The 15,000-nt window shown below is 35.7% G+C and overlaps 1 protein-coding gene across 2 annotated transcripts in view; it reads left to right on the top strand.

Moving 5' to 3' along the window:
• The first annotated feature begins 10,155 nt into the window (after window positions 1–10,155).
• LOC115004970 (sodium/potassium-transporting ATPase subunit beta-1-interacting protein 3-like) overlaps window positions 10,156–15,000 on the top strand; it is an 8,570-nt gene continuing 3,725 nt past the window's right edge. Inside the window, exons 1-5 of one of the 2 annotated variants that reach the window (XM_029426732.1) lie at window positions 10,156–10,237; window positions 10,353–10,424; window positions 12,394–12,531; window positions 13,196–13,276; window positions 14,986–15,000. The exon at window positions 14,986–15,000 is cut by the window's right edge and continues 189 nt beyond it. In XM_029426732.1, coding sequence (XP_029282592.1) covers window positions 10,371–10,424; window positions 12,394–12,531; window positions 13,196–13,276; window positions 14,986–15,000 — 288 coding nt within the window. In that variant the 5' untranslated portion in view covers window positions 10,156–10,237; window positions 10,353–10,370. The other variant, XM_029426731.1, reaches the window with a different exon arrangement.

The raw sequence follows: 15,000 nt of genomic DNA on the forward strand, positions 1-15,000 counted from the left end.
TAAAGTAAAGAGATATAAAATATCACCATTAAAAAGCTAAAGTAAAGAGATATAAAATATCACCATTAAAAGGCTAAAGTAAAGAGATATAACATATCACCATTAAAAGGCTAAAGTAAAGAGATATAAAATATCACTAATAAAAGGCTAAAGTAAAGAGATATAAAATATCACCATTAAAAGGCTAAAGTAAAGAGATATAAAATATCACCATTAAAAGTCTAAAGTAAAGAGATATAAAATATCACTATTAAAAGGCTAAAGTGAAGAGATATAAAATATCACCATTAAAAGGCTAAAGTAAAGAGATATAAAATATCACCATTAAAAGGCTAAAGTAAAGAGATATAAAATATCACCATTAAAAGGTTAAAGTAAAGAGATATAAAATATCACCATTAAAAGACTAAAGTAAAGAGATATAAAATATCACTATTAAAAGACTAAAGTAAAGAGATATAAAATATCACCATTAAAAGGCTAAAGTAAAGAGATATAAAATATCACCATTAAAAGGCTAAAGTAAAGAGATATAAAATATCACTATTAAAGGCTAAAGTGAAGAGATATAAAATATCACTATTAAAAGGCTAAAGTAAAGAGATATAAAATATCACCATTAAAAGGCTAAAGTAAAGAGATATAAAATATCACTAATAAAAGGCTAAAGTAAAGAGATATAAAATATCACCATTAAAAGGCTAAAGTAAAGAGATATGTTTGTACTTTTGAAGATATTGAGCGAGCTTGCCTCCATAATGTCTGCAGGTAAAGTGTTCCATAGCTTTGGTGCATAATTGATAAAGGCTGCATCCCCAATTTTCCTTTGGATGTTTCTGGGAACATTTAATAAACCAGTAGTGGATGATCGTAATGTTCTTGGGGCACATAGTTTATTAGAGAGTTGGCAGTGTAACTTGGTGCGGTTCCGTTTAGGGCTTTGTATACAAGAAGGAGGACCTTAAAGTAAAGTCTAAAAGTTACTGGAAGCCAGTGTAGAGCGGCTAACACTGGATTGATGTGGTCTCTCCTCTTGGTTCTAGTCAGCAGCCTCGCTGCAGCGTTCTGGATGAGCTGAAGTCTCTCCGTTGGTTTTTTTGGGAGGCCGGTAAAGAGTGCATAATGCATATATTATGCATAGTGCATAATGACATGTGATCACGTAGATCGATCTACTTGAGATTATTCTGCACGAGTTGTGTGAGAGTTTGTAAACAAATGTTTGACTCCATTTATTTTAATTCATCAAAGCTTTTCTCAGTTTTTTTGGATTCTTTGTTCAGTGTGAAGGCAGGAAGAGAAACGCAAGGTAAAGGTAACACGGGGGGAGTAACGGATATACAAAAGCTCATTTAGTGTTCCTTCAAGAAAGCAGCGGACATGTTTTCCCAGCATGTCTGTCTTGGGGGTATTTTCACAGACCTGCTTTAAACGCCACCGATTGATCCAGCACTGAGTGAGTGTAGTGAAATACTGGATGTAAAGAAGCACATGTGAGGTGTTTAACTTGCAGCTGCCACAGTGTCGGAGTCATTATACGCCGGGAGCAGATGATGAGAGGAGGCTGTCACATTTCCCAACAAGGTTTCCCGGCCTTCCTCCCCATGTCCACACACCACCACCCCCTCTTTGTCTGTGGAGCTGCAACTCCCAGCAGATTCCTGCAGGTGTTGCACTGACCAGAAGGAAACTGGAGCTTCATAATAATCATAAATATATTTACCGTCTGTTAAATATGATTCATGTTGTTCATGTTCTGGTCAATTTATCTTCCAGAACTGGTGTTCTGTGAGACGAGAGGAACATGAGAACATGAGAGTGTGTGTGTGTAACTGTGTGTGTAGATTTAAACTCTCCACAGCTACATTACATAACGCCTCATGTACATATAAACACTTAATATAAACTTGTGTTGATGTGAGTCATGAAGTGGGGAAGCTTCATGATATCTGTTAGTTACATGTATGACTCTGTTCACCTGTAGTGTGTACAACATGTATGACCCTGTTCACCTGTAGTGTGTACAACATGTATGACTCTGTTCACCTGTAGTGTGTACAACATGTATGACCCTGTTCACCTGTAGTGTGTACAACATGTATGACCCTGTTCACCTGTAGTGTGTACAACATGTATGACTCTGTTCACCTGTAGTGTGTACAACATGTATGACTCTGTTCACCTGTAGTGTGTACAACATGTATGACCCTGTTCACCTGTAGTGTGTACAACATGTATGACCCTGTTCACCTGTAGTGTGTACAACATGTATGACTCTGTTCACCTGTAGTGTGTACAACATGTATGACTCTGTTCACCTGTAGTGTGTACAACATGTATGACTCTGTTCACCTGTAGTGTGTACAACATGTATGACCCTGTTCACCTGTAGTGTGTACAACATGTATGACTCTGTTCACCTGTAGTGTGTACAACATGTATGACCCTGTTCACCTGTAGTGTGTACAACATGTATGACTCTGTTCACCTGTAGTGTGTACAACATGTATGACTCTGTTCACCTGTAGTGTGTACAACATGTATGACTCTGTTCACCTGTAGTGTGTACAACATGTATGACTCTGTTCACCTGTAGTGTGTACAACATGTATGACTCTGTTCACCTGTAGTGTGTACAACATGTATGACTCTGTTCACCTGTAGTGTGTACAACATGTATGACCCTGTTCACCTGTAGTGTCTCCCCTTGAAACAAAGTAAAATATAAATAAATAAAAGTTCATTATTTACCTTTTGGGAACAAAATATCAGCAAATGAAGGTTTGAAAGTGAATCTATGAGCTTTAGGTTATTTTGCTGCATATAAAAAAATACAGATTTCTATTTATCGCTTTAAATTAATTTCATTATGATTTAATCTGCCAGTGAAAAATGTTCAACGTCTTCAAATTTGCTGTTTTTGTTCGAGCAACAGTCCAAAAATATAAACAAAATATCGAATATTGAACTAAAGCAGCAAACACTCAGAGAGATTTCAGCATTTTTACTTAAAATACGAATAATCGGAACACAAAATATGTTCCGGTCGTCTTTCTGTCGACCTCTGATTGGTCGGAGAGAATCGTCACTAGCGCCTCCCGGGACGTCCTGCACAGCCAGAAGCGAGTCGATTAAACGCACCGTGAGCTGGAAACGTTTTAATCAACTAATAATCTTTATGCTTTTTTTTCATGCTAAATGATTTAAAGTGCTTAAATCTTCAGTAAAGAGATAAAAATGAAAGTCTGGTGCACATTTTGTACGACTTTGTTAATATTCAAATGTAAAGAAATGTCGCAATGGAGGAAACGTAGCGATTAGTCGATGAACAGGAAATTATTTGAATATCAATTAATTAGAAATACATTTTGTAAATAAATATAAAAAGTAATTCTTTAGAAAAAAACTTCTAAAATATCTGATATGGCTGCAACAAATGTTCATCTGAAGATCTTTTTTTACGATTAATCGATGAATTGTTTAGTGAAATTGTCAGAAAATAATGTAAAGTAAAGTAATAAACGCTTGTTGCAAGTTTGCAAAGCTCAAACGATGACTCTGATCTGAGAATCATGAGATGGAGGTGTGTTGTTCTGTGTTTTATAGACTATTAACACAAGAAATCCATTAATAGAGAAGATCATTAGTTTGTGAATGAAACATTTCTACAGCTGCAGCAATTAGGCGACTATTGTTAAAAAAAATGTTTCCTGCAGAAATGTCTGTAAATGCTATATATATATTAAATTAATATTATATATATATATATATAGTATATATGATTAAATTAATATTATATATATATCTATATATATAATAGTATATATTATTAAATGTAATATATAATATAATATAATTAGATATATATATAATATTAAATGTAATATTATATATATATATAATATTACATTTATATATATATATATATCTTATTAATGTAATATCTATATATAAATATAATATATCTATATATATATATTATTAATTTATATTATATATATATATTACATTTATATTATTATTCTATATATATTTCTTCATTTATCTATTATATCTATCTCTCTCTATATATCTTATTATCTTTTTATCTATATCTATATATATCTATATTACATTTAATCCAAAGTGATGTCTTTAAATGTCTTGCTTTGTCCAAAACCCAAGATATTCCCTTTAATATGATATGAAACAGAAAAAAGCAGCAGATCTCCATATTTAAGAGGCTAAAAACAGCCTTTTCTGACATTTATTTGAATGAAAAATTACTTTAAAGATGAATCAATTATCAAAATAGTTCAACTACTCAACTACTCTATTAATAGATTAACCGTCGCAGCTCATTGTTTAGATTCATCGATAATGAAAAATGATCGTCAGCCCTTTATCACCTGTTGACTTGAATCTCATCTCAAAAATTAAATGTCTTTAAAGGAAACACACATTCAACAAATAGATCATATAAAAGATTAACTAAAAATACACATAAATTGTAAAGGCTCTTACTCCAACTCTTTCAAACAATGAAAGATAATGTTCATAGTTCAGTTTATGGCACAAAAGTCAAACAAGGAATTCTGCTGTAATCCTCATTAAAATGCATTTTTCTCGAGCAACATTTCCCCGTACACTGCCTGCAGTGATGCAATAAATACCAGTCGGCTTTTTAATTTCTAGGAACATTTACACATCTTTTCATTATTAATAAAACTGGAGCTTCTTTCGACAAGCAGCGAGGCAGCAGTGTCCCCTCTGCTCAATCTGCTCAGGCTTTGATAAACCACCTGGGAGTTCATGTGGAGCGAGAACCTCACCCTCTGTGTGACACAAATAACAGCCGTGTGTGTGTGTGTGTGTGTGTGGGAGAGGGGGGGGGGGGGGGGGGAGAGAGGGGGAGACTGCTATTGTGTGAGAATGTGAATTAGGTCAAATGTTTGCTTGCAACAACGATTAACCATGCCCCTGTGAAGAAGAAAGCTGAGGCTCTCTGTCTTCATCTGTGCAGTAGCCTCTGATATTATTCACACACACAAAAAGAATCATTTCCTTCTGATCACATGACGCCTTACAGCTGCTGATGAGTTAAACGTGGAGGAAATCAGCATCAGCACCATGTTTTGTGTGTGTGTGTGTGTGTGTGTGTGTGTGTGTGTGTGTGTGGAGGTTGTGTGTGTGTGATGATGGCTCCCACTCAGTAGGCATCAATCACAGGCTGCCGGCTCGCCGCGCCTCTGGGCTCTGACACCTCAAACTGCAGTGATGCTGCTGACAACAGGTTACACACCACGACTCAAAATGATGCCTGAAAAAGCATGCATGCAGGGTGTGAAGGGGCTGGGGGGGGCTCGTGTAGGTGGAGAAAAATGAAGAAGCTGATGCAGTGTGGGGTTTCTTTTTTTTTGGGGGGGGTGATTTTGTTCTGTTTTTTCTCATCAAATCGTTTAATTTGCAGATCAAAGTGAGGATGGTGAAGGATGTCCTGAGGTCAGCTGGCAACACGACAAAGCCCCACACCCCCTATTTATGAGGGAGGGAGGGGGGGGGGGGGTGCAAATGTTAACGGAAGGTCTAACGTTAATTATCTTTATGCTTCTCAGTCTGCAGGGATGTCACACAGAAACACGATGTGAGGTTTCCTCTCAGCAAAAAACAATGAAGTTCTTTGATGAATGCGTGCATTTTAATTTTTTTTTCCGAGGGGGGGCTTTAAATCACAAAAAGGCAATGCAGTAACGTGCACACGTGTGAAATGTATGACCAGTGGAGATGAAAAGGCAGGGCGAGCACAAAGACAGAGAGAAAAACAGGCGGTGTAACATTTCGAGCATGAATAAAGGATGATGTGAACCTGCGCGTGCATCTTATCGAGCTGAATCTATAGGCACATATGAATGGAGCCCCCCCCCCCCTCCCTCCAGCCTGTCACATTGCGCTATAGCACCTCTGTACTCACTCAGCTCAGGTTTTGGGAGGCGCAGCATCCTTCACGTTCTGCTTCCCCTCGGACCCGGCGTTTAAACATCATCAATCAAAACAGCGATAACTTGCTTCCTCAGAAAAAAACAGGAATGCAGAATATTGCATGTGACATCCTTTTTTATGAGCGCCCCGCTGACCCGCTCGTGCGCCCCTGTCCGCGCGCCTCTGCTCCCCCAGCCAGAAGGGAGGCTGGGCCGTGTTTTAACCCGCCTGCGTGCCGCTGTATCTCCGGGTTTATCTCCAGGTTCAGCTCCTCCGCGGTCCCCTTAAGCCCCTTCCATCTGCACCCGCGTCCCCTCGGCTCGGCTACTGAGCTTCCATGTGACACAGGCAGAGCTGGAGACCCCCCCCCCCCCAAATCTGAGTGTGTCTTTTGATTCTAGCGCCACCCCTTGGAAGGGTGGGGAAGTGCGCGTGAGGCTGTGCGTAATGAGATTGATCAGTCCCTGCTGAAGGTGCACGAGGAGCCTCTGGTTAGAGTCGGAACATTATTTACTCTCAGGTGTAAATCAGTTCTTTTAAAACCACCTGTTGAAATAATATGTTTTTAGTTTTATGTATAAAAAAACAAGTTTGTATTTTGAACAAAGTATTTGTGAGAAAATACATTGTTGTCATAATTATTGTTGTTTTTATTTATATTATTATAAGTAGTATTATAATTAATGTTTTTTATTATTATTGATGTTTTATTAAAACATTCGTATTATTATTATTATTATTATTATTGTTTTTATTCATATTGTTATAAGTAGTATTTCAAAATCTATATATTTTTTTTTATTTATGTTTTATTACTATGTTTTATTATTATTATTATTGTTTTTCTTCATATTGTTATAAGTAGTATTATTAAAAGAAAGTATTATTATTTATGTTTTATTACTATCTTTTATTTTTTATTGTTATTATTATTATTATTATTATTATTATTATTATTATTATTGTTTTGACCCGTATTTGTAAATGTTTGCCCAAAACCTCAAAAATATTATTTTTAAAATAAAATAAATAATAATAAAATAATTACAATAATTAAATGCAACACATTCACACTTATAAAGCAGGAACCATGAAATATCTTTGAATGAAAAATAACTGAATAATCAATTTATTTTCTGTCAAAAGACTAATTGATTGACAGTTTTGCAGTTTAATTTATAACAAACTATTTTTTTATTCTATCTTTTTCTTATTTTCTAGTGCAACTTTCTATACTAGACTTATATTCTTGACTTTTTCAGTACTTTGCTTGAATTTCTTCTTAATATGTTTTAATGTTATGAACCAAAACACCTAGAAAACCTGAAACGGTTTTACTTTCCTGTGAAGATGTTTTCCTGAAACCTTGTTTCAAAGTGTCAAAGGTCAAAGTGTTAGATATTTATCTGTCAGCCCAGTGGGACCCCTTATTATGTTTACACTTTTATAAAATAGAATAAAAATCTGGTTTATTGCCAAGTCACGTACAAGGAATGTCTTTGTGCATAACATAAACATAGTAAGAGAACATTCAAATTTAATCAAAGCAAGTAGAACAAGAAGAAACCTAGGATAGATATAGAATGGAAGAAAAATAACAAATGTTAAAGAATACCATAAAATGTGTTCAATATATCTGAATTAAAATGAATTGGCTGTATAGAAGAAAATTCAATGCATAAATGAAAAAATACTATAAAATATGTGCAATATTTCTAATGAAAAAGTAAACCGCTGTATAATATTAAAATGACATTACAATTATGAGAAAATACTATAAAAACATGAACAATGCATCTGAATTACAATGAAATAGCTGTGTAGAAAAATTAGATAACTATAAAATAAAAATTGCAATAAAAATATGAGAAAATACTATATAATATATACAGTATATATATTGTATACATACTATACAAATATGAACAATACATCTGAATTCAAATTAAATAGCTGTTCAGAAGAAAATTACAATAACAAATTGGAAAAAAGTACAAAACAAATCTAGAAAGTTATATATCATAATGTATAACAGGTTGTATTTAAATGTAAATGTAAAATAACTACAAGTAGGCCAGTAATGTCTTGTTTTAACCTTGATCCTCTCACACACCTCCACCTCTCTCCCGCCACCTGCTGGATCTTCAGAGCTCTGCAGGAGAGCAACAGCCAATCAGGGGGCAGGAGACGGTGTTGCTGTATGAGGGTCGATCCGTGCCACAGTGAGGGAGAAACAGGGGAATTGTATGGGAGAAGTATTTAACCACACAGCTATTTTTGTTTGTTTGTTTAAAAGAAAAAATCAAAATATGATGTGATTATGTCGTCCTGCATACTGGGAGTCAGAGTACAACATATTCATATTAGTTGTTCATCCTTTACAGGTAAAAACATGGGACATTTCCACATTGAAATGTTTAAAAATGACTATCAATGTGTTGTATATGTAGTGAGACATGTGTAATGTTCCTGAAGGTAACGTTTCCTCTCTCTCCTGTCATGGTGTCATCAGTCCTGTGTTGTATATGTAGTGAGACAGAGACATGTGTAATGTCCCTGAAGGTAACGTTTCCTCTCTCCTGTCATGGTGTCATCAGTCCTGTGTTGTATATGTAGTGAGACAGAGACATGTGTAATGTTCCTGAAGGTAACGTTTCCTCTCTCTCCTGTCATGGTGTCATCAGTCCTGTGTTGTATATGTAGTGAGACAGAGACATGTGTAATGTTCCTGAAGGTAACGTTTCCTCTCTCACCTGTCATGGTGTCATCAGTCCTGTGTTGTATATGTAGTGAGACAGAGACATGTGTAATGTCCCTGAAGGTAACGTTTCCTCTCTCTCCTGTCATGGTGTCATCAGTCCTGTGTTGTATATGTAGTGAGACAGAGACATGTGTAATGTCCCTGAAGGTAACGTTTCCTCTCTCACCTGTCATGGTGTCATCAGTCCTGTGTTGTATATGTAGTGAGACAGAGACATGTGTAATGTTCCTGAAGGTAACGTTTCCTCTCTCCTGTCATGGTGTCATCAGTCCTGTGTTGTATATGTAGTGAGACAGAGACATGTGTAATGTCCCTGAAGGTAACGTTTCCTCTCTCACCTGTCATGGTGTCATCAGTCCTGTGTTGTATATGTAGTGAGACAGAGACATGTGTAATGTCCCTGAAGGTAACGTTTCCTCTCTCTCCTGTCATGGTGTCATCAGTCCTGTGTTGTATATGTAGTGAGACAGAGAGATGTGTAATGTCCCTGAAGGTAACGTTTCCTCTCTCTCTCCTGTCATGGCGTCGTCTCCCCTTTGAGCAGTGTCAGCGTTGTGTTTGTAGCCAGAAGCTTCATAAACTGACTTTTTATCCAGTTTTAAGACATTTTTTACATCCTGGTACTTTTTAACTCTATATTTAATCATATTTTCTTATTGTTTTGATTGAGAGATCCCCAGTGGCAGAACATTACACATTGTCTGTTTAATTAATCCAAGTTGTTCCTTTTCTCACTTTTCGTTCGTTTGTCATACTTTGTGTCTAAAAGCAGCTCAAAACTATCACACCAAGTGGTTTTAAACAATAACTGGTAACCCCTGCAACTAATTATATTCATTATCGATTCAACCGGCCATTTATTTATTTGACTAACTTGTTTAGGGATAAATGCACATCACAATTCCTGAAGCCCGATGTCTTCAAATGGCCTGTTTGTCCGACCAAAAGTCCAAAACTCAAACCTGTTTGTTTACAATTTAAACAAAGAAGAAGAGAAAAACAGCAAATCCTTAAATTTAAGAAGCTGGAACCAGAGATTTAGCTTGAAAAACCATTTAACATTTATCAAAAGTGTAAAGTTTAATTATAATTAATAACTTGTGAGAAGTAAATATATATATGTTTTTATGTATTTGGGAACTTAAGCTGCCACAGTGATTTGTCGCTCTATAAATAAATTCACCTTATTTTATCCTTGCCAATTTTTATTTTATTCAATTATTTATTTATTTTATTTAGAAAATGTTCCCTTTAATTTGCTATAATTTTTATTTATGTCTCAAAACACACCACTATGTTTTATATCTTTAATATAGGTTTATAATTATTTAATATATGTAAATGAGCATTGAGACATTAATATACTGTATGTTTTATCTTCTTTGGTCAAAATAAAAATATTGAGACATATCACCGAAGCATCCGGAGGCTCGTCGTGGCACTAATCGCCCCTCATACACTCCCCTCCCCCCTCTCTTGTAGTTCCCACAGGGACAGCCTCCGTGTTTTCCTCATGAGGTAAAGTGCACTGTGCGTCCGGAGATGGACCTAAAGCTTCGCAGGTTTTCAACTTGTGTTTGAGTATTTTTTGAATCACTGTTTTTATCCACTTCTTCCTCATCTTCCTCATCAGAGCCAGAGCGAGAGGAAGATGGGCTGCTGCTCTGCACGATGCATGCTGATCCTCCTGTGTTGTCTGCAGCTGGTGAGATGTTTTCCTCTCATGATATACACACATACACGCTTCTAACTTACAACTTGTACTCATAAAAAGTCACAAATATTACAAGTAAAAGCTCAATTATCAGAGTATCAGTATCAACAAGTATCAGAAAATACTTGTTGTTTATAAAAGAAAGTTGATTTGTTGTTGCTTTGAAGCCCTCGTGTTTTACATCTTTCCTGACAATATACAATCTGACATTTACACTTACACTGTTAAACATATTGTTTGTTATATTTGATGACCTTCCATTCACATTGTACGTATTTCTGCATCAGCTGCAAACTAAAATAAGAAGTTAGATTTGCTTCCAGCTTCTTAATCGGGAATGTGTGCAGGTTTTCTTGGTGTTGGTATTGGACTGTTGTTCAGACAAAACCAGCTCTTTGAAGACGTCACCTTGAGAATCTTTCACCAGTTTCTGATATTTTATAAGCCAAACAATTGGCAGATTAATCGATACTGAACACAACAGTTAGTTGACGCCACGATACACACATACATTTTGTGAACTATGTTAATAGTTAGCTTGTTGTAGTTGGTAGTGTCTATGTAAAGCAGTGACCGCCCACCACTACAACCACCACAATGAAGGGCTGCACCCACTTTGTCCTCCTCCTCCTCCTCCTCCTCTGTGTTTCCCACCCTGCCCCCCTTCATCATGACTGACTGGGGGGACACGACATTATGGTCTGTCTTTGTCCCCCATGACAACTTGTAATAATGAAAATTACAATCTTCTGGGATGCACAAGCAAGAGATTCAAGTCAAGTTAATTAAACCCTCTGTCCTTTCGACCCTCGCTTCGGATGAGAAAAAACTATCCCGAAAAAAACCTTTTAATAAAAGACAAACCAGTGCAGCCGTAGATGGATTACTGAGGCACAGGCCTCGGGGCCCAAAGTGTCAGGACCCTTCATCTACAAAATGTAACTCAAAATGACTGCAAAGACACAAAACGACTACAAAGAGACACAAAATGACCCCAAAGAGACAAAACGACTACAAAGAGACACAAAATGACTACAAAGAGACACAAAAGGACTATAAAGAGACACAAAATGACTACAAAGAGACAAAACGACTACAAAGAGACACATAACAACTACAAAGAGACACAAAATGACTACAAAGAGACAAAACGACTACAAAGAGACACATAACAACTACAAAGAGACACAAAAAGACTACAAAGAGACACAAAATGACCCCAAAGAGACAAAACGACTACAAAGAGACACAAAATGACTACAAAGACACAACAATTACAAAAAGACACAAAATGACCACAAATATAAAAAATGACCACAAATACACAAAATGACTACAAAGAGACACAAAACAACTACAAAGAGACACAACATGACTACAAAGAGACACAAAACAACGACAAGGAGACACAAAATGGCCACAGACCAAAACAACTACAAAGAGACACAAAACAACCACAAAGAGACACAAAACAACTACAAAGAGACACAAAACAACTACAAAGAGACACAAAACAACTACAAAGAGACACAAAACAACCACAAAGAGACACAAAACAACTACAAAGAGACACAAAACGACCACAAAGAGACAAAGAGACACAAAACGACCACAAAGAGACACAAAACGACTACAAAGAGACACAAAACAACTACAAAGAGACACAAAACGACTACAAAGAGACACAAAACAACTACAAAGAGACACAACATGACTACAAAGAGACACAAAACAACGACAAGGAGACACAAAATGGCCACAGACACAAAACGACTACAAAGAGACACAAAACGACCACAAAGAGACACAAAACGACCACAAAGAGACACAAAACAACTACAAAGAGACACAAAACGACCACAAAGAGACACAAAACGACCACAAAGAGACACAAAACAACTACAAAGAGACACAAAACGACTAGAAAGTCTCATGAGTCCTCGTGTCTCTGCTCCTCCAGATCACTGCGCTGGAGAAGCAGGTGTTCGACTTCCTCGGCTACCAGTGGGCTCCCATCATGATCAACTTCTTCCACATCATCGTGGTCATCCTGGGCCTGTTCGGGGTCATCCAGTACAGATCACGCTACGTCCTCATGGTGAGGGATATCGAGTGTTAAAGCATTGAGAAGCTTCTTTCTTTGACTGATTCGTGGCACACTTTTTAAATGACAAACGTTTGAATCTTTCGGTTTAGGGGTCTCAAGTATCTTCAAGTGAAAAGAGTCCAAGTCGAGTTGCACGTTTTTAATTTATTTAAATAGCAGCTTTCATACAGGGGGAGTCGTCCAAAGTGAAGAAACAACAGAACAAATACAAACAGAGGAAGAGGGACGGTTAGTAAAATATAAATAAGTTCTCGTGTCTTCGGCGGAGAGTTGTATAGTTCTGGTTAAAAAAGGCAGAGCCGCAGATTTTCTTATTTGGATAACAAAGACTGCACATATGCAGCGTAACAACATTTCATATAGAATACATTTTATTAAACACACCGTTAGCGTTTTTCCTCACTTTTTGGAAAACCCTCTCTTTGACTGCTGATAAAAGTGTGATTTCTCATGCGATCTAAAACATTCAGAGTCGTCCTGATAGATATTTGACCAAAGTTTGTCTGCACCAGATCTCAACCCTTTACACCAACCAGTACAAATGTTGTGGCCTTTCTCGTCATCAAACTACTTTAGTCTCTGGACACACATAGGGAGCTCCTTGGACTCTGAATTGTGAGTTTCATGAAGTGTCTGTAATGTTTCCGTTCCTCAGTACCTGCTGTGGACGCTGCTGTGGGTCGGCTGGAATGTGTTTGTCAGCTGCGTCTACCTGGACGTGGGCGGCCTCGCCAAGGTAAAGCTAACGGTCACATAAGTGTCGGATAATTAGAGACTCGCGCAGCTTCAGATCCTAAACACAGAGTTCAGCTGCAGTCACATGATGACGGCTTGTTTCTGTCCTTTGAGAGGCTTGAAGCGACAGAGATGATGCTTTACTCAAGTAAAAGTAGAAATACCTCCGTCTAAGAGTACTTTTAACTTGTACTTACTTTTAAAAGTGTCGTATTATTATAGAATACCATCGTCTGTTTTTATCACTACACATATAAGAGCTTCTTAATGTGGAGCAAGTTTTTAATATTGTGTGTACTACTAAGCAGATTAGTTATATATTTAAACACATCTTGTTGTTTCTGTAAAAAGTAACTACAGGTGTTAAATAAATGTAGTGGAGTAACAAGGACAATAGTTCTCTGAGATGTAGTGGAGTAGAAGTATAAAGATGCATACAATGGAAATACTCAAGTAAAGTACCTCAAAATGATTACGTACTGAAGTAAATGTATTTAGTTTATGAACTATTAGTCTTTAATAATCAAGGACCATGCATAACAAACATCCATCTCATGAAGAGATGATTCGCTAAATTATGTCTCCGATCTGGAAAATATATTAAGTATTTTGTGTTTTAGTATTAAATAATAATAATAATAATCTAGAGATGATTAGTACAAGTAGTAAACATGGTGGCAGTAACACCTGTGGTAAAATTATTAACTATTTGTTTGATTCGTTGACAGAAAATGAATTAATTTCTCATTATTTGAGTGAAAATACAAAACATTTCCTGGTTTCAGCTCAACACGTTCTACGTTTCTTAATCCTCCGGCGGTCATTTTAAAATCTTTTATATATTTATGAGCTGCTTCTTTTCACACATGAAATACATAATTCTGTTGTTTATTAAGAGTTTGCTGGGCATTTAGTTTTCTGACTTATATTTAATATAATCTAATTTAATAACTTCTGATGGACAGATTCAGAATCTGGTTTATATCTTTATATAAATATAGAAAGAGAACATTTATTAAATTATAAATAAAAATAGGAATGCGAAAATCAACAAACTTACAATAAAATATGAAAGAAATGCAATAAAAATAAAATAAATATCTGATTTTAAAATGAAAGAGCTAAGTGGTAGTTTTGTGCAGAAATGTTTTCCATATTTTTATACTAGACTTATAAATGAATAATTAATGCAGTTAATTTATTTTCTGTCTTCCAGTTGGACTTACTACTACAGTACATATTAAATAGATATTATATAATATTTATATTAATCTCATTGTGTTGTGTTTTCACAATGTAAAGCATTATATTTCCATAACTATACAGCACTTATCATATTAATTCTAATATTAATATTAATATTAATTCGTATTAATCATTTCCTTCTCCCGTCTTCACTTTTTTACTATTTTTAAGACATAACTCATAACTTTAAGACACCTGCTCTTAATAATAATTAAAATTAATTCTGTACATATACTAAAATATATTGTTTAAATCCAATATTACATATACATTACTTTTATTAACTTTTCACTTTAAAAAGAATAGGCTTGTTGCTCAGCCCTTATGTTATATTTATATACGAGTAATGATTTGTTAATTCATTTATTATTAACTTTTTATGCTTTTTCTTAATTGCTTTTTGAGCTTGTGATGTTTTCTGTTGCTCTAATAAAAAATACGAATACAATTAAATGAAAAATGTAGGACAGTGATGTCCTC

The sequence above is a fragment of the Cottoperca gobio genome, unplaced genomic scaffold, assembly GCF_900634415.1.
Source record: "Cottoperca gobio unplaced genomic scaffold, fCotGob3.1 fCotGob3_231arrow_ctg1, whole genome shotgun sequence".
NCBI lineage: Eukaryota > Metazoa > Chordata > Actinopteri > Perciformes > Bovichtidae > Cottoperca > Cottoperca gobio.